The 23,428-nt window shown below is 35.6% G+C and overlaps 2 protein-coding genes across 2 annotated transcripts; both read right to left on the bottom strand.

Annotated features, from left to right (window-relative positions):
* Positions 1 to 6,258: 6,258 nt before the first annotated feature.
* LOC125829048 (phytochrome B) lies at positions 6,259 to 13,877 on the bottom strand. The gene is made up of 4 exons (XM_049508325.1): positions 11,659 to 13,877; positions 10,003 to 10,810; positions 8,538 to 8,831; positions 6,259 to 7,043 (listed from the first exon to the last, which is right to left on the bottom strand). Exons 1-4 carry the CDS (start codon positions 13,727 to 13,729, stop codon positions 6,824 to 6,826), a joined length of 3,393 nt encoding a protein of 1,130 aa, XP_049364282.1. The 5' UTR covers positions 13,730 to 13,877; the 3' UTR covers positions 6,259 to 6,823.
* Positions 13,878 to 15,735: 1,858 nt separating this feature from the next.
* On the bottom strand, positions 15,736 to 20,788 carry LOC125829055 (ATP-citrate synthase beta chain protein 2-like). Its single transcript, XM_049508332.1, has 16 exons — positions 20,659 to 20,788; positions 20,444 to 20,546; positions 19,849 to 19,914; positions 19,600 to 19,723; positions 19,100 to 19,234; positions 18,695 to 18,755; positions 18,524 to 18,600; positions 17,949 to 18,104; positions 17,636 to 17,764; positions 17,414 to 17,546; positions 17,034 to 17,161; positions 16,790 to 16,895; positions 16,638 to 16,714; positions 16,452 to 16,522; positions 16,030 to 16,314; positions 15,736 to 15,915 (listed from the first exon to the last, which is right to left on the bottom strand). The coding sequence occupies exons 1-16, from the start codon at positions 20,756 to 20,758 to the stop codon at positions 15,840 to 15,842; spliced, it is 1,827 nt and encodes a 608-aa protein (XP_049364289.1). The 5' UTR covers positions 20,759 to 20,788; the 3' UTR covers positions 15,736 to 15,839.
* Positions 20,789 to 23,428: the final 2,640 nt, after the last annotated feature.

Genomic DNA, 23,428 nt, shown 5'->3' with positions numbered 1-23,428 from the left:
GAGACGCGGACACGGGACCTAGGACCACAAGTGATCCCAAGCTAACCCTGCTGGCATGATCATAAGCATACTAAATATAATCTGAATAATAGAAACTGTGCAGAAGCTATAATCGTAAATAAAATGAAAAGATGGGGAATACCCATATACTATAACTGAGATAAATGATAACTGAGGAGTTTAATACAAAGAAGATATTAACTCAATACTAAGTTGAATCTAACTATGTCTGAAATAAGCCTCTAAACTGACTAGAAATGTTGGGACATGCCCCAACTAGGTCTACCAAAATTGAAACTAAAGACTAAAAGCGATAAAGATAAATATGTCACTAGTCCTCGAAGAATGAGGACTCGGGAATCAATCTTAGCGTGATCTGGATGCTGAGAACCTGAACCTACATCATGAGAAGATGTAGCGGACGTATGCGTCAGTACTTCAAAGGTACTGAGCATGCAAGATAGAGTAAAACTGAAATAAATATATAACTGAACAAAGCAAATAAGCAATGATATAATCTGAACATGATATAGATACTGAAAATACTGAATACTGAGCTAACTGATGCAATGACCAAATTTATAACATAATGAGACTGAATATTGACTGTACTAGAATATGGTCAATGCAATAGAGGCTGACTGAACTGTGGGAGCTACTAATAACCGACATAAAACCACATGAGCTAAATGTGGAGTCCGATGTATACGCCCCATCGAGAGGACCCAATATACCCTGCCAGAGGTATAGAGGCATGCTGGCGTGATCACTAAACTGATGTTGCCCACAGAGGGGACTTGCACCTACGTGGCTCGTAGTTCTGGGACTATATGGGTACGCTGAACCCTAGTCCAACTCGGTATTATGCTACTCCCAATAGATTAAGTGATTAACACATTATGACTGAAGTTCTGTGATATACTGGATAGCTCAAACTGAATCATGCAAACTGAGAATGCAACAATTAAACTGATATTGATGCATTAATAACTAAGGCATGTATAACTGAATAACTGAAATATCTCACCTAGCATATGTAATTCAAGAACTAAAGAAATGCATAGCTAGGGTTCTGGAATTCATGCGATAAACTGAACAATAACATGATAATCTGATTTGGAATATTTAAATAACTAATTCATGATGATCTCTTGAAAATCTAGAAACCCTAGGTCTGTTCATAATCATGGAATCAAGAATCTGACTGAATTCTAGGGACCTAATGGGTGAAAGGAACCCACTAGTGAAATCCCACATACCTGGTGACGAATTCCACGAAGAAATCTTTTGATTTTCGGGCTGGAACTGAAGGAAACTTGATGTGTTCTTGAACTAGGGTTCTTGACCTTTTTCTCCTCTCTTCCTTCTAATTTTCTAAGTTTTGATTAATGATTTTGACTAAGGTAAGTTCTAGTTATATTTCTAGGCTTAAACTGACTAAAACCTCATGATTTAGGGTCTAAACGGCGTATCTTAGGGGTCCAACAAGATAGAAAAAGAACAAAAAACCAAAATACCCCTGACTTAATTGCTGTCGAAGTGACTGACGGACGGGACTGACGGGCCGTCATTCAATATACGGTCCGTCGATTGGGGTCGTTGGTCAAGTCTTCCAGACAGGTCTTCACTAAAACGAGCATAACTTTTTACTCGGAGGTCGGATTTTAGCAAACTTGGTGGCGTTGGAAAGAGGATTCAATTATCTATCATATCATAGGTCATGGGACACACAATTTCTTTTGTGCTAAGAGTTATGACTCTTTGAAGTTGCCAATCACAATTTTTATCTAACTGACTGCTACCCTTACCTACAGTCAGACCTACGGACCGTGCATCGAATGACGGTCCATGCTGGTCAACCGTCAACCGGGACTGAAGCTGGGCTTTAGGGACATCGATCCACGGACACGAACCACGATCGTGACCTGACCTACGGACCATAGATCCAGCCGTGGGTCAACACTTGGCCAAATTTCTGGCTGAGTTCTGAGGGAGTTTGCTGACACGAACCACGGACCTGCAGGAATGGTGCCTGTGAATGCCACCTACAATACCAGAAATCTGCAATCTGATCTATTTTTGGATACGAGATGTTACAATGTGTCTGAAAAAGGTGTTGAAGTTGAAGAGATCAAATTAAAAATCTTGCGAAGAAAATACCGTTTGTCAAGGAGATGCCAATTTCTTCTGAAGGAATGATCCCGCTTGATCGTTTGAAGGAGTTCATCAAAGGGACCATCAAAGATAAGTATGAAGTCTCCACCAAATCTTCTCATATGTATGTCAAACCATATACTATAAGAATTGATAACTTCAAAATGCTCGCCGGTTTTCAACCTCTCAAATTTCAATAGTTTTAGGGTAAAGGAAATTTGAAGCAACATGTTGCACACTTTTTGAAGACATGTAATAATGCTGGAACTTATGGAGACCATCTTGTCGAGAAGTTTGTCCGCTCTCTATAGGAAACTGTCTTTTATTGGTACACGGATCTCGATCCCAATTCTATCGACATTTGGGAGCAATTAGAGCACGAGTTTTTCAATCACTTCTATAGCACAAAGAGTACAGTGAGCATGGTAGAACTCACGAATACTCGCCAAAGGAAGGATGAATTGGTTATAGATTTCATAAATCGATGGAGAAATATGAGCCTAAATTGCAAAGATAGGCTTAGTGAAGCTTTTGCAATAGAATATTGAAATTTTGTGGGACTCTACAAGATGTGTTCGAATCGAGTTGGGACTCTATAAGATGTGTCCAATTTCAATTAGGTATTATATTCCCTTAAAGAGGTATCTCTAATAATCCGCAAATCCTTGAAACATTCATAAAGAGATCAAATTTAAATAATCCTAGTTCAAGAAATAAGTCACTAATGACCCTCGAATCATGGATAAATTTTATGAGAGAAGAATCAAGGGAACAAACAGATTTGTACACATATTGTTTTATCAACAAAATATTCATGCTTCTTCATATTTTTCTTGTGGTTGATTTATTTTTCATATGTTTAAAATTTGTTGCAAACATATTGGCACGCCTAGTGGGACCAAATCTACCCTTCATCTCTTCTCTCACAAATCAAATCTGCAAATTTGAAGCACAAAATCGCAAAGGTGGAAGAATGAGTACTTCAAGTCTCGTCTTTGAGTTTCATCAAGTCTACACTTCGACAAGCATTGAAGCAGGGGGGGATTTATAGACATTGATTTTTTGTGGAACTCTACAATATGTGTTCAATTCGAGTTGAGACTCTACAAGGTGTGTTCAATTTCAATTAGGATTCTTGGAGCCTATTCAACCGTGACCCTAGTTAATGCCTATATAAAGGGTATTATATTCCTTAAAGAGGCATCTCGAATATTTCGCAAATTCATAGAATATTCATAAAGATATCAAATTCAAATCATCCTAATTCGAGAAATACACCACTAACAATCCTCAAATAATGTCTTATGAGAAAAGAATGAAGGGAACAAACAGATTTATACCCATATTGTTTTATCAATAAAATATTATTATTTCTTCATATTTTGCTTGTGGGTGATTTATTTTTCATATGTTTAAAATTTATTACAAACAACAATACATAAATATTATTTTTAGTTTAGTAGGCATTTGGACATGCAATTTCATCTCGTGATTTGAAATCATGTGATGAACTAGTGTTTGAAAATACGATTTCACCTCATAATTTCAAATCATGAGATGAAATTCCAAATTCCCTAAAAAGTTTGATTTGGAAATTTCATATCATGATTTCACATTTTTCAAATATAAATATTTACCCACAAGTTTATATTTTATAAAAAAAATTCACTATTTTATATTTACATATTTTTTTGCGAGAAAACCAAAGGAGTGATGAAATATTCATGAAATATGAAAAAAATGATATAGATTACTAATGATATTGACCATATTCAATTTTATTAAAGAGTAATACACTACAACTTTTGTTCAATTTTATCTTTTTATTGAACTAAAGTTTGATCGATAAATATTATAGTCTTTTAGAATAACATTGTGATAGTGTATTATACTTTTGTTATGAACTTTTACTTATCGGCAAGATTGTATTAAAAATTGGGGTAATTTTGATAGTTTTCACAATTTACAGAGTTTTATAATTATAAGCAAAACAATGCAACTCAAAAATTTAAATTGCATGTCCAAACAAAACTTCAACTTCAACTTCAACTTCATCTCATTTGATTTCATCTCACATGACCAAGTGATCCCTTATTTAAAATTTTGAAAATTGGAGTCAAAGATGGATTTGTTTTTTATTGTAGTTTTTGCAAATAATAATTGTTGTTTGAAAGTACTTATCTAAAAAAAAAAAACATAAAATACTATTTAAACATGAAATATAATTTAAATAAATCATTTTTATAATAAAAAAATTAGAATAAAAATTGAAGAAAAAAAGGTAAGGAAAACAGAATTTTGATATTTTCCAAATTTCAAATACAATTTATAATTAAATATTAATTTTCAAATAAAGTAAAAACAATCAAGAAAAAGTACATACATGGCCAAGCTGTTTTTTTTTCTTTGGTTTTCCATCTATTTTCCAAAGCCCACACTGAATCCCCGACTAAATCTGAATCGTGCATTACAGGTCCCACAACCCATGTTGGCGGTCAAGCGGGTTACTATCAAATAGTGCCATTAAAAAAATTTCCATCTTACAAATAGGGAAAACTATATAATAAAACATCTTTATCTTCCCTATTTCTCTCATTCATTCACCATTATCCAAATAATGTGACATCAAATATAAACACATAATCAACTAATTTTTTTAAAGGTTTATTGAGCTAGTTGGATTCTGAGGTTATCAACAAGTGCAGCTAATGTCAATGTATTTATTTATGTTAAGGCGTGAGGTGAACAATGGTTCATTTAACATTATATTATAAGTTTTCTATTAAAACTCTGATTTTATGGACCTTATGTATTTGGATAATATAGTTGTCAAGGGTAGGTGTTGCAGCTTAATCACCTTATCATCTCACACACTTGCCTTAGTTGCATATATAATTCAACTAAATATTATTTTAAATCATTATGCCAAGTTGACTCTTTCATTATATAAATACAATATTTATTTAATTATACACACGAGAATAAGAAGTTTTTCATTTATATTATGAGTTTAAATTTAAATGGAGTACTAACTATTTTTTTAATTATTATTTCTATACAAAACCTAAAACATGGAATATGCCAAAACGTCACCTAGCAAACACAATATTGGAAAGGAACATATGTATATACTTGAAATCATATGTTAATTGACCTAGTGGAATGATAAGTCTTACTTAGTTGAATTCGAGCCCAAAAATAAAATAAACAAAATTATCTTTTAATTAATTGGAACCGAACATGAAAAGAGAAATAATTAAAAGGAAATCTTTGATCATAGGTGAAATAGCTCCTACAATTGTTGTGTTGGAGTCAAAGCAATGACGACTATAAAGTCTCAATTGTAGCAAGTTTAGGTTGGGTAGGTGAATTATCAAAATGCAGCTACATTCTCTACCACAAGAAGTTTTTTTGTGTTTTTATCATGCTACATAAATCTAAAAGAATGTGAAAGAGTTGTGTTTTTTTTTTGGGTAATGGGCGGGTATTCAAATTTTGGGTTAAATAATTGGTCAAATCGGGTTGAGTCGTGGGATTGTGCCACGTGTACCAAATAATTCTTCTGTTAGTGTGAGGGGTAAATGTGCACTGATTTTTGGACGGCAGGGGCACTAATGAACGGAAAGTATGACGGAGGGTATTTATATACCATTAACGATAATTCGGGGGTATATTTGTCCCTTTTTCCTTTTTTTTAAACATATTATACCCTCAATTTATTTAAAAAGTTAATGTTTTTGAAAAAAGTAGAACCTCTGGATTTTAAAATTCTATTAATTAATTGGAATAAGTGGTAAACTCATTTTCATAATAGGTGTGTAAAGTATAAAATGGACAAGTAAACAGGGATAGAACCGTCTATATTGATCATATTTTTCCATGGTGCGCATTGTTCGCTAGGTCTACATGAATTTGATCTGGATGCATTAATGTCTCAACCTTATGAGCCAAGTGTAAAAGTGGAGGCAAATTTAAATGTAAAACTAAGAATTGTTCAGTTACATGCATGCTAAGTATAAAAGTAGCTCGAGGCAAATTCAAAATTTAAAGCTAGTCACTCGTACACACAATATGTTCAGCAAGAACAGTCCAAATTCCATAAAATTATTTCCAAAAATAGGAAGATCAGCCACCAAGAGGAGCTAATTAGTCATTTAAGATTCTCAGTATGTTCATGTTACACAAATCCTAATGTTACAAAGAGTGGGAGACACCAACTCATCCAGACCATGGAAAGGATGACATTTATTCCACCTTTTAATACATACTAGTATTATACAACAATACACTTGTTATGCTACACACAACAGCTCTGGGATCAAGTAATTTGGAATCATGCTAACCATTTTCCAATTATTTGGCCATTAGCCACTTACTATGTCAAGAATTAATCTTTGGTAAAAACATACACGAAGGAGCAACAGCTTTCTCAACTTGCACATGCTGAGAGAATACCAGTTCAGAGTTATAAAAGACGCTGGCAAATACAAGTCGCAACAATGTAGGAAACAGCTCATTTAATAGCGTTAGAATGATGCCGATCAATCCCCCATACTTGCTCTCTCCTGTGTCAAGTTCCATTAAAGGATCAGAGGCATTACCAGAATTTCACCAGCATGCAATTTTAAGAGATATTACAGGTTCTTCTCTTACTGTGTGCTGTAAGCTCCTAGCCAACACTCTTTGGACCTTTGCGGGTCATTGGCAGGTCAAGGATAATCAGGAAATAGCATCTTTCTGATTCTCTGATATACTGGATTTCTCCATTCATAAGCTTTAACATTTTTCTGCACATGCTCAGTCCTAGGCCTTCCTGAGTTACCCACCGACTGCTGTGGAACATGTCTTGAACCAATTCAGGAGGAAGCCCTTCGCCGGGGCATATAATCCTATGCCAAAAGAAAAAAAGAGATTATTTAATGGTTAAGGTAGTATAGCACACCAAAAAGTGTGCAACTGCTGAAACTTAACCCCTAGAACTCAATTTTCTAATACAAGGAAAGAGTTGATTTGAAAAGCAAAGTGCAACCTAGGATGCTATTCAAACACTATCAAGATGAATATTTTAGAATAACTCAACCTCTAGGAAAGCTAATAAAGTGAGATCTAGGATGCTAGTAAACACCAAAACCTGCAGAAGTATTTGTTTGGGGATACGTTTATGTCTCCAATGAAAAATGCTTGGCAGTTATTAAGTACAACATTCAAGCACCATGATACGGTGTATAAGATTAAATTTACAAAACTAAAAGATTAAGGCTATGCTTCTACTAATTCCTGTCGCTGGCTTGAGATTATAGTATCTTAGTAATGAAGTCCATCAACGCTCTTCTATAAGCAGTTGTATTTATTCAGTTCATTACAAGCTTATACTTCTGCTGTTTCAGTTCAAAACTGGAAGAGAAACTTTATAGATGAAATGCAAGTTTGAGGTGGAGAGTATGTTTTTTCCTACTCCAAACACAGGAAAATAAAAGCGGAAAGATGAAAGACGAGCAATGGTAAAGTCGAGTTAAAAGAGCTCAACAAACAAAAGAGATGCTGCCCTGATCATTTTTTTTTTGAGACGGTAAAAGTACTGCCTTGATCATTTTACCAAAGTCAAAATTCACATCTCGGGATCTTTATCTTATCCAGCTCTCAACTAATTGCAGTATTAGTTCTTGCTTGAGCTAGGTCAGCCGTCAGCTTATACAACTTAGAACGGAAGCATGAGTTAACCTCCTTTACAGCAAAAATGGAGTGAGCTTGAGAAAAAAAGATGAAGAGCATTGACGAAACAGAATGTTTTAAAGGCTAAGCAGATAGATAGGTTATATATGTACAGCACAGAACTAGACTAAAAGGTAAGCTACCAGGTGGCACATACAGAAAATAAAGGAAAATTTTTTAGCAGAAAACTGTATAAACTTTCACTTTATAGGTTGAAGCTGCCACTGATGAGTCAATGGAAGGCGATAGAAGAAGGGAAATGATAAATATGGATAGGAGATGAGGTATGAAAAGAGAAGGCAGGGTAAAAGCTATGCCAAAGAGAAGTGGTACAAGTCTAAAAGGCACCTTTCACTTAAGTTCGTATCTTATAGGCTTATAGTAGGTCTAAACATACATGAAATTTCCTTTACTCCTCCTAACATTACATCAATATTCATTGGATCAAAAATCTCATATTCTGACATGCCTGTTGGAGCAATCAGAAAGTAGACTACAGAAAACAACCCTGAAATAAATGACTCAAGTAAGCAGCAGATGGCATTCAAATGAGGACCGAAGACTTCTTCAAGAACCATTTAAAGAATCAAGGTTGCATGATAAAGGCGGGAGTTATCTATTAATTTAAGGCATCTGCCTGTAGTTGCAGGAGAGAAGATTAAAGAATGCACCTGAGTTCAATATGCACAACAGTTACTCCATCAGATATTGGCATCATACTTGGTCGAAGTTGGATTTCTACCCACCCATCAGGTGATGGTGCATACCGTACCATGTTCAACAAGAAATCTGCCAAGACCTGTTGAATTCTCACTTGATCACCATGTACTGTTAATGTCTTAATTTCCTCTGGTATATCACGGATTAACTGCACGCCTTTTTCCCTCAGCAATAGCATCACTTGGCTAACAACAGCATCTATTACACTCCCAAGAAAAAAATCTTCTTTCTCAAGGGTCAGTGAACTGTTAGAAGATCAAAGGTCAGTCAAATTCTGAAAGGAAAAAGGTTGCTAATACTACATAGAATTGAAATACACACCCATAATCCCCTCCAGCAACCTACAGAACAACACTATAAAAAAGAAGAAAGAAATCCCAAATAGTTAATTTCAAATACTATAATGCAGTGTTGCCAAAAGCAAAAAGCGCAAATAAACTCTAAGGTCCATTGGGATTTTAACCACAAAGCACAAATAAAGTGTGGCCTTTAATGAGAAAAAAAAATGCAAACGAAAAAAAAAATAAAGATATATGTATATATTTAGTCCAAGACTAATAATTATAAGAATGAATGACATATATGAACAAAGAAATTGAATTTCTTTTTATATAAATTGAAATATCATTCTTTAGTGTTAAGAGGCTAATTGGCAAGGAAAAGTATGCCTTAGAACCTTGATGACGACACTGAAGCACACATTAAGCTAGGCGAAGCGCTCAACACATTTTGAGCCTCGCTTCAGGGCTTAAGCGTGCCTTTGACAACATTGCTATAATATCAATTGCAGGCTATTGTTCTTTTAAAAGAAACTACCATGTTTATTACTTTTGACTCCAGAGTTACATTTACTGTTTTTAGTCGATGTCTAGCGAAACCAATCTCTCTACCTTTTTAAGGTATGGGTAAGGTCTGCGTAAACACTACCCTCTCCATACCCCACTCGAGGGTTACAGTGGGTATGTTGTTGACTCCAAAGTTACACTAGAAGATATTATATCATGGATAAATAGCTACTCCCTCTATTCCACTTCATGTGACACTCTTTTTTAGTCAGTTTCCCGAAAGAATGGAACTTTTTATATTTTGGAAACAGTTTTAACTTTAAAGTTCCCACTCTATCCTTAATGACATGCTTTTAGAGCCACATAAATGGTACATTATGTATAAGGTCACATGTCCATAAGTTTTAAAAAAATCTTTCTTTCTTAAACTATGTGCCCATGAAATGGAGAAAATATTAGTTTAAACTATATTGGTGGACTTCCAAAAATGTTGCTGCACCATGTCAGTACCTCCAAAAATGCATAATTTTGGAGGATCTAACATGCACCCAGCGCCATTTTTTGGAGGATCCGAGCATCATTGGTTTTGAGAGAACTTATTAGCAAGCCTAATCGAATAAGAAAGGCTTACCCGTCCTCAATGTTTTCCAGATCAACATCCCTAATGATCTTAGACATCTGCCTCTCACAAGCAGCACTTGTCTCTAGATACTGCTTCTGATTTTCTGTCAAATTTGTGGCCTCCAACAATGAATTTGTAAAGCGTATACCATTAAGAGGACTTTTTATTTCCTGACAAATGTATGCCAGCTCTTTCATCTGAGAATAACACTTCTTTTCTTGTTGCCTTTGAACTCTAAGAGCTTGCTGCAGTTCGGGACTGGCTATCTGTATGAAACAGAAAGCCCCAATAGTATCGCCCTCCATATTGACTCTCTTGTTTGCAGTCAAAAGAGCTTGCACATATTTCCCATTTCGGTCAAAAAAGGAAAATGTAAACTTGTCTGTATCCTGGCCTCCAATTGCATTATGCAACACGATCATGAACTTTGTCATGGCATCTGGGCCCTTGAGCCGACAACAACTTCCAAAAATCTCACCAACTAACATTTTTCCAACAATCTCCCCTCTAGACCAACCAGTGAGTTTTTCCATGGCAGTGTTCCACTCGGAGCAACAAGTGTTCTCATCTGATGCAAATATTGGAGGGATCAGAGGATTGGGGCTGTGCACAATGGCCTTGTAATCACCTTGGATATTAATAAACTTGTCCATAACAACTTTTTCCCCAGTAACATCCTGCCCAACAAAGCAAACACCAACAATGTTGTTTGTGTAATCTTTGCTAGCGCAAGCATTAACCACCACAAAAACAGCTTTCTCCAGTTGTTCAGCGCCAAATGTCCTCAACTTTATTTCTACATTTTTATCTTCCTCGCCTGCAGTAGTATGGCAACAATATTAGTTTATTTCTCTCTTTGGTTGTCTGTTGCAGGAGTTGAGTAGAAAAGAAGCGGAGTTGATGCCAATTATTTCAATTACAAACTATGCAAGAGTCAACATACGCACACAATACAGAGAGCAGGTTCCCTACAATCAGGAACAAACCTAAATCTGTACTGTACAAGAGATGGTTTTGGTTAGGCAAGAAAGAAGCTAACAGCTTGGTGATACTCTTGTCAGATTGCCGAAGGTGAACAAGTGATCCTGAATGCTATCAGCAAGTCAGTCCTCACAACCACAACTATGTACTAATTGTTTTGCAGTAAAAGTTTGCAACTTGAATGCACCCAAATGTCAGATTATGCCTAGGGAACATTCTTTTTAAAGTGAACTTGTTCTACACAACTTCTACCAAAGAAAAGCAAGAATCAAAATAAACGTCTATCAAATGGCACAAAGTAGAGTGGAATGGATATGAAGGATTCATATAGACGACCCAACTAGTTTGGAATTGAGGTGTGTTGATTGATTGACTTGGTTTTGTGCATAATACCTCTCCATTTAGTCGCACACCATGTCCTATCCCTCTACCCACACACACAAAGCAAGACTGCATGCTTCAGTTGACAAATTCAACAAGATGAAGTGGACCAACAGTTTTTTCAAGTTTTGAGGATTCAGAGTAAAGAAAATCACTAGAAGCCCATGATTACTTCACATTCAGCTTTTGAACACAAAGAAGAGAAAAAATAAAATTATACCACTCATGCAGAGCAAAGAAACTATACAACTTAAAAACTGTGCTATCATTTGGAAATGAAGAAAATAAATAGACAGGTATAACCTCTTAGAGCATTGTACAGAAGCTTCTCAGCAGTCTCCTGTGATTCTTTGTACACAAGATCATGAACCAAGGACTTCCCCATTGCTTCTTCAACTGATAAACCTGTCAATTCAGCGACCTTTGCATTCCACCCATTTATGTGACCTTCGACATCAACAGCAAATATGGGAGCCGTTGCAGTTTCGATCAATCTAACCATTTCTCTGGCAACAGAACTCAGTTCATCTATCCCTTGCAACTCCATTTCCCCAAGATGAGCATGCACAATAGCCTTAGAATTACTTGCCTCAGCATCCTTAAATGAATCTCGCAGAATTAGCTGCAAAGAGTGGATTGCATCCATTTCGGCATTTTCCCATGGTGAGCTCCGACTTTTAACAACTTCCAGAAATGCCTTGAAGGAAGAACGTGGATGCATTCTCTGTCCGTCATCCTTGTCTTCAGGATGATGCTTTGCACCACCCCACTTTATTTCTTTCGCTGTGTGGGAGCGAAACCAAAACAAGAAATCTTTAGAAGTTATATAAGCGACAGCCATACCACAAACTGCATCACCAAGTGAAGCTGCTCCAGGATACCCAGCATCAGCCAAACTGTCAGTACTTAAACCTGTTGAGTCTCCATGGTAAGCCAATAACCACTCCACAATGTCCTCTATCTGAGCTTCAGTTGGTGTGACGCCTAATGGATAGTACTTCCCCTGGTAGTATAGAGCAGCACCATCGCACTTCACAAGGTCCATAATACTGGGGCTTTGGGTAACAATCCCCGGTGGAGAGTCTCGAAGGAGCATGTCACATAACAGTGTTTGTGTCCTTAAAACATGTTTCTCAGACAACTGTGACGCCAATTGCAACTCCATGTTCAATTGGAGTCCAAAGGCCTGCATAAGGAATTCACATGCATACCTAAGAGGGAAAGGAATGGACCGAACAGAAGTGTGGTGTCCAACAACCAAGCCCCATAGCCTCATTGAATTTCGACCGCCACCCACAGCTTCCTCATCATTTCCGTTGATAATAACTGCCAGTGTTAATGAGGCAATAGACCCCATATTTGCCATGTACTGTGCGTGGCAACCATGAGGTGCTCTAAGTGTGGAACCAACTAGACATAAAGGCTGCATCAGTGATTCATCCTGAGTAACCCGCACAGGGGTAGCATGGCAGTCCACAATCATTCTCACCCTGTTCTGCTTAAACAAAAACCGTGAAGCTTGAGGAATATCAGTAGCAGGATAATGCAAACCGATATAGGGCTCTAAATCTGATCTTTTACTCTCAGCCACTACCTCTCCATGCTCATCCTCATGAAATTTATATACCATAACCCGGTCATACCCGGTTAACTCCCTGACACTCTCAACAACAGTATCACACAAAAGCTTAATGTCCCCACCAGGAAGTGATTGCAAATGAGAAATAGCCCTCACTGCAAGTTTCTGTGATTGCACTGCTCCAGCAATAGATAAAGCAGGGTCCTCAGTTCTAGCAGGCTCCAAATCAATGACAATACCAACATCAACCCTGTGCAAAATTGCATAAAAGGGCTTTCCAGAATTCTTGGAATGTATCCAAATTGGGTTGAGTAAAGTGATCTCACGTGCCCCAAATGCTCTTTCTAGCAAAACAGAGCTAGAAGGGGTAAAAAGGGTCCTAACATCAGTTCCAATAGTGAGGATCTCACACTTCTCAAGGCTTGGAACAGATTGTGGAGTTAAACTAAGCATTTCACAGGCATTTTCACTATAAGCTATTACACGAAAACTAGCCTCATCTACAGCTATCATACAACCAAAAGGCTGAATATGACCTCCTCTTTGAATTTTAGTCAAATAAGCAGTAATTTGCCTTTCAGGCACAGATTGTGTAGTAGTTTTAACAGACTGTGAATAATCAAAAAACTTTCCAGACTCACCAGATTGTTCAAACACAGCATGAAGCCTAGCATCAGCTGTGTACTGTGCTATAGCTTTGCTTATTGAATCTTTGTAATTTACATTACTTGTACCTGAAGATTGAGCTTGAGATGAACTATGATGGGAATGCTTTGTTCTACTTCCAGAAGCCATTTCTCTCTCCTCCACACAAATTTTTCTTGCTATTACATGGAAAAACTTGTCAATTTTAAAACCCTAAAACAAATTCAGTTGAGGGAAAAAAAACTGACTTTTGGGAAACTCAAAAAAGATTGAATTTTTGGTTGAATACAGAAATGGGGTTGTCACAAATTTTATACTAGTTGCAGTAATTGAAGCAATATGGTGGACCTGTTTGTCCAACAGTATTTTTTGTTTTTTTTTCTCTGAAATACTGTTTTACTCTCAAATTTAAGAAACTGCCTATACTCCAAAAATATTAGTAGCTCGGTAAGTTGATTAACTACCTACACTTTTACTTTGCGTAAGAGTAATACATAAACATGATCCTTAACTTAGTGTTAGCGGGCAATTATGATCTTTAACTTTGAATGTGCATAAATAGGTATTTAAACTTGTATAAAATTGAATAAATAGACACATTCATCCTACATGGCACCATATGTGGCTGTTTTGTGTCTTACGTGGCGTTCCTACTTGTGCACACTCAAAATTGGAGGACCGTTAAAGCCAAGTTAAGATAATGTTTATGTATTATGTCTTTATTTGCCGTGGTAGCTTTTACAAAAGTATACTAAACACAAGTTCAATTTCATAAAGTTCATATAAAATAAAAAAAATTGGAATATATGGGCAGATGCCTACTAAAAGTTTCTTGAAAGATTTCCAAGAAATTTGAGGGAATATGCTACAGAAGCAAAAAAGAAATGTATGTTTGTTGTTTGTTTGATCAGAAATGAAGGGGGAACAAACAAAAAAGAAGGGGAGAGGGGGGGGGGGGGGGTCTATTTTTTGTTTGAATGCTTTAATTGTGAGTGAACCTTTACTTTTCTGTTGTAAAAAATAAAATTTGTTAATAATTGGTCTTTTTTTTAATTAATATTAAGATATGGAAACATATGTGGATATAGTGAAATGGGAGTATGTTGTCAATAAAAGCAGGGTGTTTTATGTGGTTGAGAATTCATGTTTTTGGAGTTGGCCACATGGGTTGAATATTAGAATGACCATTTTAAGAAATAAATATGTTTGGATTCCTTGAAAGAAGTTGTAATAAAAAGGAGCAGTAAATTTTATTTTGTTGAATCTATAAGAAAGAAAGGCAAAAAGGAGAAGATAAAAAGATGATATAATGGAAATGGTGGGGGCAAAGCAAAGTGATGAGTATTCCCTTTCATATCACATTGCCCCTCCCACGTGAAGGGCAGTACTATTATTGACACACAACCAATTCCTCCCTTTGTCCAATTATTCAAATGAAACAACACCCAACATGGGTGTGTTAGCCATGAGCCTTCAATAAAAGAAGATGGAGCTTACAAATACACCCATCTATGGCTGCTTTACCATAGAAACTAAATATTGCATTCAAACCTTGAAGAGTCTCACGTCAGATGGGAAAAAAGAAAGAAAAATTACTTAATTATACAAATATTCCTATCATATTTATTAATTCTCCTTGTGGTTTGAAATAATTGCATATTGCCTTGTTAATTAATAATTTCATACCAGATTTCAAATCAAATACACCTAGATATATGTATTTTGCTATTAGATACACTATGAAATACAGATACATAGGAAGAGAGCCGAGCGAGATAGGAGGAAGAGGAGTGAGAGAGTCAGTGTATCCTAGATACATGTATCCGGAATACTAGATACATTCTAAAATACATGATACATAGAGAGAGAGATGCAAATGAGAGAGAGTCAGTTTATGCAACGCAACTACATGAGAATCCACTTGGATATAGTGTGTGTGGAACAAATCACACCTTAATTTTGACCTCATGTATCTTTGGATGCCCCAGAGACATGTATCAAGATATCAAAATTTGGTACGAAAGATAATATCAAAAACTCACAAGAATGCATATAATTAGGTTCTAAACTAGTGAGATTTGTGTTGTTTTTGCAAAAAAAGAAAAGAAAAGAAAAATGAGTCGTCTCCTTATACATGCTTGAATAATTCTTAACACATGAACAAAACGCTCACACACAACAAATGGCTAACTTAATGGTTTGAATGAAAACTATAGATTGGGAGAAGGCAACTTTCTGCCTGTTGTTATGGGGAGACTCTTCACTTTGTGTAGAGGACATCTTCCCATGGGTGACGGTACAATGGCTGCTTCAATCTCTTCTGGTCAAATGTGTGCCTGACATTTCAAAAGGTACACGTCAATCATTAATGAATTAGAATCTAGCTATCATAAACAAGAATTACTGACGGTGAATCTAAAATGGTGATTAAGCACCATCATGCATCTCACCCTATAAGCCCAATTGAACGAGCCAGCACGAAAAGTCCATTGAGGTAACCAATCTCCACTATTTCATCAATTTCTGGCTTGGTGAACATTCCACTGCCCGCAAGGAGATCCAAGAAGAGGGATCCGATGGCACCATCAACGTTGAGGACTAGGTTGTTTGCCTTTGACAGTGTGTAAGTTTCAACCTGAACAGCATATTCCATGTACTTAACAGAAGGGAAATTTTCCCTAGCATAACGCTGCAGTAGTTCCACTCTCTTATCTCTGTTGTCACCTCTCTTAATCCTGTTACACAAGAAGTAGATGTGGAAAGTCAAATTAAGTGTAGAAGCATGCTAACCCTACAAGTTCAAAAGAATTCCAAGTACATCTTTTAATTCTACAATTCTAGGATATAATCAAGAAGCTACAATATATGCTACCTGTGGCCAATTCCTGGAACTCGAATGCCCTTCTTCTTCATACTTTCCACAAACTCATATGGAGTAAGACCCTGCAAACACAAAACATTTGAAAATATTTTATTCATCTGGACTCAAAAGAAACCAGCAGAAACTGCTTCTAGACCGATGAGTGCCTAGGGAATGCTCATAAATCATAAGCCTTACCTTGTCATAAGCATCCTTGAAGTACCGGGCAGCATCATCAATAGCACCACCAAAACGCGGACCAATAGTCAGCAATCCTATTAAGAGACACATTAGTCCAGTTTTGATTGAAAACTAAATGAACATCTAGAAACCCGCAGACTGTAACGTACCAGAAACAAGGCAGGAAACCAAATCTTTTCCAGCCCTGGCAGTTACAATGGAATTGTGTGCACCAGAGACACAAGGACCATGATCAGCACATAACATGACGCAAATCTGCCATGAATTAACCATGACAAAGTAAATTAAGAGGTTTATAAACAGAATAATTGCCGTTGGCAGAGACTGATGGTTAAAAATAAGAGTTTATAACCTATTGAAAGAGTGATAGAGTTGCAACCGTAAGAACTATACCTCAATAAAACGTGTGCAATAACGTGGTAGGCTACGTTTGAACCACAAGAGAGATATTACATCACCAACACCAAGTCCCTGCTCCACAATGGATGACATGGGTACGCCAGCATAGCAAGGCTCTTCACCTGTGAACATAAATTGAAATTGTAGACACAATCAGCATCATTTCCGATTCTTATTTAACCACCAGAAAAAACATTAAACATTGATAGGAGACAAGTGAGGCTTGCACAAGTGGTTGAGACTTGAGCACCTTCACCATCGACCGGTAGGTTGAGGGTTCGAGTCACACAGGAGGTTAAGTGGGAGCACTATTGATCCTCTGGAAGTAGGGTAAAAAAAAAACATAGATAGGAAATACGCAAATCCAACTATACCTCTATCGTCAGATATTGTGGAAATGATATGAGTTGGGGCCCGAACTTTTCCACTCTCAATTGCCGTGCTAAGATCCTCAGGTATTTGAGGAGGTGTAATTTCCTTTACAGGAGTAGTCTTTCCTGCTTCAACCTGCCAAAACAAATACGGAGTGGTGTCAGAACTAAAAGCAGAGTAAAAGGCATAAAAAAACAATCTCTGCTGAATATCAAGAGACTCACTAGCTTTTCAAATGCATCTTTGATTGCTCCTTCAAAAGCTTCATACGAGGTTGGAACTATAGCTCCAGCGTCTCTGAGTGCTTGATTCTTTGCTTGTGCAGACTCCATTTCGCCACCACTCTTTGCCCCCTATTTGACAAAGACCATGCAAAGTTAAACTTATGTGCAAAGACTATACTGTCCAGCCTATTCTAAAAAGAAGAAAAGAGAACGGGGCGACAAGCAGTTCCGTCAAAACATCTCTCAATCTTCGCGAGAGACTACAAGCAACATGTTTCTAGGAAATGCGGAGATCAAGGGAAATAGAACTCACCGCATGACCAAATTGTACTTCTGACTTGAAGAGCGTAGCACAAGTTCCACTAACCCAGGCAACAACAGGCTTGTTGATTTTTCCCTGCTTCAAGGCTTCAACCAAGGAATATTCATCTCGTCCACCAAGTTCCCCGAGAACAACCACCATTTTAACCTAAGTATATCAAAAGCATGATAAAAAAGAAGTGAAGAACTAGTAATTGAAAAAGTAGTGACGGAAGCAGGAAATACATCAAGATATCAAAACATCAGTTGTTTATGCACCATTGAGCTTCTAGTTATATCAAAACAGTGGAATTACATCAATCTTAAATCATAAATACTAATGGTGAACATTAGGAAGAAAGTCAACAAAGTCGCAGTGTGTGTGTGGAATGGGAAAAACTTTTGCCAGTTGGTTGGAATGTTAGCTATTTGATCATAAAGCTAAAAAGTGGCTTCTTTCTAGGCATGTTAAATGGGGGATTAGAATTTAAACTAAAAATAATCAGGATCCTAAAAGTAACAAAACCGAGGGCCTGAGGATAACTTGGTGATATTAATAGGAGAATGTAGCCTATACGAATGAATTACCTGTGGGATATTGTTGAAGCGCAAAACGTGATCAGAAAGGGTAGAGCCAGGGAAAACATCTCCACCGATTGCAATTCCTGCATATACCAAAATTCACTCATATTCTATTTCTCAATAAAAACAACATAAACATGCTCCAATAGAATGGATTCAGAATTCTGAATGCCCAACCTTCATAAATTCCATCAGTGACACGAGCAATTGAATTGTATAATTCATTAGACATACCACCCTGTACATCAAAAGAAAAGTTATTATACTTGAAACCTGAAAATGTTATTTTCAAACTATTCAGCTTCATATATTAGAGTGAGGTCATGGTTTCATGCATTAAAGTATGGTAAAAGGGATGTTTGAATGGTTACATACATTAAATTTAGGTGAAGATACGTTTCTGAAAGTAGTTTTAGAGTAGGTCGAAGTGTCTCACAAGTATTTTCTTATCTTAATTGCAGTCCAGGAGATAGTAAAATAGAAAGTAGGGGGGACAAAATGTTGCAGGTGTAATTGATTAGATATTATTTCTCTAATATTTATTAAAATAACAAGACGAAACCGGCTCTAAAAATCACTCACAGATTTTGAGACAAATCCCACAGATCCAGGTCGGTAAAGTTTGCACTGAATAATGTTATCAATAGTTCCAGCAGTATCACCAATCTTAAATGCACCAGCTTGAATACCTCCAACAGTAGCTGGACCAATAACCACCTGAGGAAGATCACCATATTATACACCATAAAATTTGGAAATTAATAAAGGCAGAAAACTAGAGTGAGGTAGTTATTGACACCCAAAATGCTCCACTTGATGATCTGTTAAGAGCTTATTCTACCATTTCTTTATTATATCTTAAAGAAAAGATAAAATCTGCGGACAGGGGAAAGGGGGATTCATTGACACCAGGAGAGGCAACCATAAAATGTGAGAGAAGTAATTGATAATTTCTTCAGTTTATTATCCATAAGATTATCCTATAAGTTGATTATACATTATCATTCAAAATCTTACCCCACCCCCAATAAAATGATAATGAATGTAAAGGCATAAACCTGATTGGTATGACATAATATTACCTTATTGTTTGCCTTTGCATAAGCAATCAGCTCTTTAGCATCTGACTCGGGAACACCTTCAGCTATAATAGCTGCAACTTTGATGGTTGGCTGTTTAAGAGCCGACATGGAGGAAGCAGCGGCACTGCAAATGAATAAGACAGTAAAGAAGAGATACAATAGCAAATCTTTTGCAGCTTCAGGTTTTCACTTCGAGAAAAAGGACAATTCAAGGAAGAAAGCACAACAACAACAGTGGCGAGCACCAACCTTCTGAAAGATGCAAAGTTAATGAAAACATCAGCCGTGGGATGTGCAGCACAGGCGGCTTCAATGCTGAACAAGTAAAATGTAGAATATAATCAGTGTAAGTGATAAGACACCAAATTAACCAAATAGAAACCAGTAGTACAAAGGTATGTGAAGACAACATAGATCAAATATATCTGCCAGGATTATGATATATCTGATGGTTGTAGAAAGTTTCAGAACTAGGGCATTTTTACTCACTGAAGTAATTCAAGCTGTGGAAATGTGACAACACATTTTTCTATATCTTTTACTAACTGAAGTAATTCAAACTAAGAAAATTTAACAGCACATTTGTTGCTAAGTGACTTAATTACGAACCATTAAGTTAAAAGTTAGCACATGATCCATCACATAACCAGGGAACTCAATTGCTAACACTGGAAGCAGAGAGCTAAATATAAGCCACACAAAAGCAAATTGCATACTTGAAGGGACCAACAAAAAAGAAGACCACGCTGAGAAAGATTACCAATGGACATCCTTTAGAGATCCAAATCATAATAAAATGGGAATATAACCAATGGTTGAAAAAAAAACAAAAAGAAGGACGCACGTTGAGTGTACTGGGATTGCAATTTCCTCCTGACCAAAGAAAAGTTTCTGGAATCCCTCAGAACCAGGATTAATAATTCCAGCAACAGATGGTGTTTCCCTCCCTGAAAAATTGAAAATTATAAAATTAAGACTAACCTACACATTGAAAATAACAAGATCATTGTGTGCATATCTGCCTGTAAATAAATCGAGAACCAGAGGCATAGTACGAACCACAAAGGAAATCAAAATCAAGCATGCGCTGAATAGGAAGCTGCTTGTAGTTGTAGAACAACGCTTGTGTAGTCTTGGAGAAAAGTTGTCCAGTAGCCATTTTGCCAAGTCAATTAAGATCACTGCAAAATTCCAACATCAACACCATCCATAAACAGATAATTTCTTGCACAGACAGAAGGCCAAAACAATACATCAATAGATAATTATTGAATCATTTCATCATACAGCTATTCTAGTGGCAATGTGTATCCAAGTAGTGATACGCGAAATGGTATACAAATTAGTTAGCTCAAAAACAAAATGGTAAATGAAGTATATTATTGAAGCAGCAACATTCCAAAACAAATAAGATGACAAGGAACAATAACGAACAAGAAAGCTGATTCTTTAATCCAAACAAGTTTGTGTAGATCTTTCCTTCCTTAAGAGAAACAAATACAACTGAACCTCTAAAATGATGAGATCTTTTAATGAAAAGAGAAAAGAGTTGTAACAAGTGTTAATGCAGATCCCAGGTATATATGATAAGCGGGAGAAAAAGTCAGTGAAGAACAAATAAAAGAACCTCGGAAACATCGAAACAAGAATTGAAAGGCGTTTAACGTTTTCAAGTAAAAGACACAACCCCGAATCAAGAATTCAAGAGGGGTCACCCAGATCGGAACATAAATTGGAAAAAAGATAAAAATTCAAGAGAATGAAAATGTACCTGTAGAATGTAGATGAAGATGAAGACGAAGAAAGAAATGGCAAGTCCCCGAACTAGTTGGAGAATGTTGTTGGCCAGAATTATTACTATATATACACACAAGGAAGGAGTATTGTTTTTATGACATAGGGATGGAATTCGAATAGGGGCTGCCCCACACACACAAATATATTCAATACTAGTACTACCTAACCAACAAAATTAGGCATAATGCATCAATATGTGCTTTAATTTGGTTTATATCCTCCAAACTTTGTGTTTTAGGTGACATTTTACCTATATATGTGTATGTCTACTTATGACGTGGAATCAGTTGTTAGTTGACCGATAATTTAATTCTCTTCTTTTCTTTATTTTATAAATATAAAATACTAGTGTAGGGTCGCTTTGTTGAAATTTTACCCAAGTCTTCCACTTCATCAAAGGTGGGGAAAATCTAACTATCTCATTTTGCATTTTTTTTTTGTGAGACTTTAATTTTTCGTCTTTTGTAGTTTTCATTTCAATATCCTCAATTTTAGAGAGAGAAAAAAGACATCAAAAGTAGACAACTATCCGTTCGGTCCATTTTAAAAAAAATATTATATTAAATTAATTTAATATTTTAAAATTTGATTTTGATAATTTGTAGTATAATAAATTAATAACTATAGTATTTTGATTTTGACTTCCATATAAAATAATAGAGAATTATAATTTTTGTTTTTTTAGAACATCTCTGTTATATAATATTAATACCTTATACATATATAAATCAAAAGAAAGTTCAAATAATTTTCTTATATTTTACTTTTAAAAAAAATTAAAATTTTAAGAGTGAAAGTGAACTTTCACCCAAAAATTGATTTAGACTAATTTTTCAAACTTGAATTTCTTTTAGATAAATTTCAAAAATTGGGCAAATTTCACAAACGAACAATGTTTTCAAATTTTCTTTTTAAAAAATGATGGCCAAATTGGAATTTGGAGCTATCCTCTTTTCCAAGCTTTCAACAATTACTTGTTTTTAGATTTTTTTTTTCTTGTCAGATTATTTTTTTAGATAATTACTTTGTGTTTAATCGAATAATATAAAAAGTGTCGTTTTTTTCAATATTTAATTTATTTCCGCCTCTAAAATTTGTAACTTCTTTACTACAACAGGAAAAAAAATATTATAGTTATTGTCCGAAAGTACATTTTTCTTCCTTTTTTTTGCCCAACACCTAAATAATAAACAGTAATTTTGGCTTTTAAGAAATTTGAACAAACATGCTATTAACTCTAACCGTGATAATTATCCAATATTATAAATAAGAGTATACGCTTAACCGTTGTGAGATATTTAATGAAAACATTACCCTATACGACAAACATAGCTTCTATACTTGCCTAAAATATACTTTTAAAAAATAACGAGAGTTTGAATTTTGTGTAGCAAATACATCTGGTACACATTATTTCTTTATTTCAAGCATGAATTACAAGTGTATCATATAAAATACAATAACACATAAAGTGATTTTTGGTGGAAATTTGGTGATTTCTAGTAATGATATAAGTATATTTCATAAAATACAAATGTCATGTAGTGAAAATACAATGATAATATGGATGCAATATAATGTATTTCATTTCCGCTTAAAAATAGTATATTTTACTTGTGTGTGAATACAATATTTCGCTTGTGCAAGAATACATTATATTTTACTTATGCATGATAGAATTTTACTATATTTTAATGTTATATTTCATAAGTACACAAATTATCACAATATTTCTTAATTAAAAACAAAACTATCACTATATACGAAAATTCCTCATATTTAATACCTTCTCATCCACTCAATTACTCCTCATCACTAGGTGTAGAGTAACATAAGATGAAAAATCAATATCAAATAACATAACATCAGTAATTATTCTAACTTTATATTAAGTGTTGTTAGGTGTCATGTGTTAACAAATTAGAATAAAAGAAATAGTTCCAAGTCTATTATTGTATATATGTGTTTATTTATGTTTCACAACATTGGTGTGCTTCAAGATGTTAAGGTCACTAGATTTGAATTCCAGTAA

Source organism: Solanum verrucosum, unplaced genomic scaffold, assembly GCF_900185275.1.
Source record: "Solanum verrucosum unplaced genomic scaffold, falcon-dt-bn FXZP01000007.1, whole genome shotgun sequence".
Lineage (NCBI taxonomy): Eukaryota > Viridiplantae > Streptophyta > Magnoliopsida > Solanales > Solanaceae > Solanum > Solanum verrucosum.
Note: the sequence above shows the minus strand (reverse complement) of the source record. Positions and strands in the feature narration are given on the sequence as shown.